This window comes from Odontomachus brunneus, unplaced genomic scaffold (genome assembly GCF_010583005.1).
Source record: "Odontomachus brunneus isolate Ranch 3 - 2012 unplaced genomic scaffold, Obru_v1 Obru_scaffold_142, whole genome shotgun sequence".
NCBI lineage: Eukaryota > Metazoa > Arthropoda > Insecta > Hymenoptera > Formicidae > Odontomachus > Odontomachus brunneus.
Window position 1 is genome coordinate 493560 of NW_022639592.1, and position 2158 is coordinate 495717.

Below are 2158 nucleotides of genomic sequence, written 5' to 3' on the forward strand. Positions count from 1 at the left end.
TACTTCAAGAAAATGCAAGAAAATGCAGTACTAAAAAATTAATATAAAATTCTGAAAAATTCTCAAAGCTCTATGAGAACAAAATAAATAATTTTTATCTCTTGATATTTTTCGGTAAAGTTGATAGAATTCAAGTAAAAAATTATTGAAGTATATATATATATAAACATATATAAATATATATTTGATGAATATATATTTGAAAGATGATAATTTATAGTAACATTTTAAATACATATATAGGTACACATTTAAATATTTATATATCTCATTTTATTTGTACATCTCTATTAGATAAACTGATGTATAAATAAAGCACTCATAAAAAATAGTTTCTTCTTTTTTGTTATATTGTATAATTAATTTTTCACAGTGATTTTTAAATAAAGTTGAATAATGTATAGAACCATAATTTTGTCCAATAGTAAATTTATGAGTGATCTTCTTCATGCACTATTGTGAAAACATTTAACATTTAACAACTACCTTAATTGCCACCATAAAAATTTGAAATAATTCATTTGATTACTCACGAATAAAATATATATTTTTAAATAATACACTAAATTTTTTAACAGTATGCAATATATGCTATATGAAATTTCAAAATTATGAAAGCATTATTTTATGGGAATATTTCAAAACAGCATTGTGCAATAAATGATGTTTATAAGCACTTTTAGCATAAAAATAAACTAAACAAACAACCTATATTTGAGACTTTACACTTAATTTATTCATTTGTGAAACGGTCTTCTATTAGATGGTGCTGGTAATCTATATTTTGCTAATTCTACTTCAGCTTCTCCAATTGTGTCCACATGATAACAAAAATATTCAGGATTTTTGTATTCTTTCATTTTGGAAGCACCTGGACCTACAGCTGAGAACATTTAAATATAAATGAGTATTTTAACTTTACTGCAAATGGACTACAAAATAATATTTGTTCTTACGAATATTTGGTACTTTAACACATCTCTCACTAAGACCCTGTACATTAGTATTCACAGTGGGCTGATTACTAACTCCATCCAAAATTTGTATGCTAAATGTCCGAAGAGGAATAACCATCATTCTCTGAAAACAACAATAGTTTTTTTTGAAAATGAGAGACTGTGAACCAACGAGCAAACTAAACAATATTAATCAAATACAATCAATTATTTCTAACACACACCTGTAACAGCACACGTTTCGTTATAACGTATAACATTTTGCGATAATTGTAATAACAATACAGAGATAAAATACAGAGACAAAAACCAAGCTTATTCACGTGCCCTTTTGACGATTATTTGTCCTTGTCATTTCTACCCAAAGTTACCTGATTCTAGAAGCATCCATGGAGTAAGAATATAAGGTGATGTATTCCGATGGGGAGCGTCCCGATTGACCACGGTACGATTGGACACAACCAACCGATGAGAAGAATTATCTAGTGAATTACTAGGTCGAACCAATCATTACAATCTGTGTCCAATCGTATCGTGGTCAATCGGATCCCACCCATTCCGATGGATGCGCAGTAACTACCAATCAGAAAGTTGTCACAAATTGGAAAAACCCAATGGCTGCCCCTATTATGGCTCCTGCACACAGGACGCATTAATACTTGCCGCGCGGCGGCAGTCCAATCACAAGTCGCTGTTCCAAGGGACCCTACAAATGTCTCTAATCACATGGTGCTGTGATTGGCTGTGTCCAAATGCACCGTGTCCAAGTGCACCGCTCCCTGTAAACCAAGCCATATGGCTCTTGCACACAGAACGCGGTAATGCTTGCCGCGCGGCGGAAGTTCGCGCGACAGCCAATCAATATGTTGTTTTTCCATAAGAACTAGAAAGTTACTACTTACTAGAAGGTTATTTTGTGTTTTTATATTTTCCTTGCAAATCAGATTTTTTTTCTTGTTACTTTAAAAATTATTGAATTTTATATTATAGCAAAGTTGTATAACTTTTTTTTAATGTAATAATTTCCCAGATAGAAATGCGTGATTATCATCCCAGATAGCCAAACTTGTGCGAGCAGATTTTACGCAAAGTCTGTCAACAGTGTCTGTTGACAGAATGGCAACAGACTGCACACAGAAACTGTTTTAGCAGTTTCTGACGACAGATTGGTGACAGACTGCGCGCAGAGCCTGTCGACAGAC

General features: G+C 32.4%; 1 protein-coding gene across 1 annotated transcript; it reads right to left on the bottom strand.

Moving 5' to 3' along the window:
* Positions 1-525: 525 nt before the first annotated feature.
* LOC116850311 lies at positions 526-1351 on the bottom strand. The gene is made up of 3 exons (XM_032828435.1): positions 1181-1351; positions 957-1080; positions 526-883 (listed from the first exon to the last, which is right to left on the bottom strand). Exons 1-3 carry the CDS (start codon positions 1214-1216, stop codon positions 738-740), a joined length of 306 nt encoding a protein of 101 aa, XP_032684326.1. The 5' UTR covers positions 1217-1351; the 3' UTR covers positions 526-737.
* Between the last annotated feature and the right edge of the window lie 807 nt (positions 1352-2158).

Bases quoted from the DNA above. Each gene is read 5' to 3' on its own strand.
- LOC116850311 (XM_032828435.1), bottom strand. From the start codon at position 1,216: ATGTTATACGTTATAACGAAACGTGTGCTGTTACAG. The intron at 1,081-1,180 runs GTGTGTGTTAGA...TGTTGTTTTCAG, and splicing joins CGAAACGTGTGCTGTTACAG to AGAATGATGGTTATTCCTCT. The intron at 884-956 runs GTAAGAACAAAT...AAATGTTCTCAG, and splicing joins TGTTAAAGTACCAAATATTC to CTGTAGGTCCAGGTGCTTCC.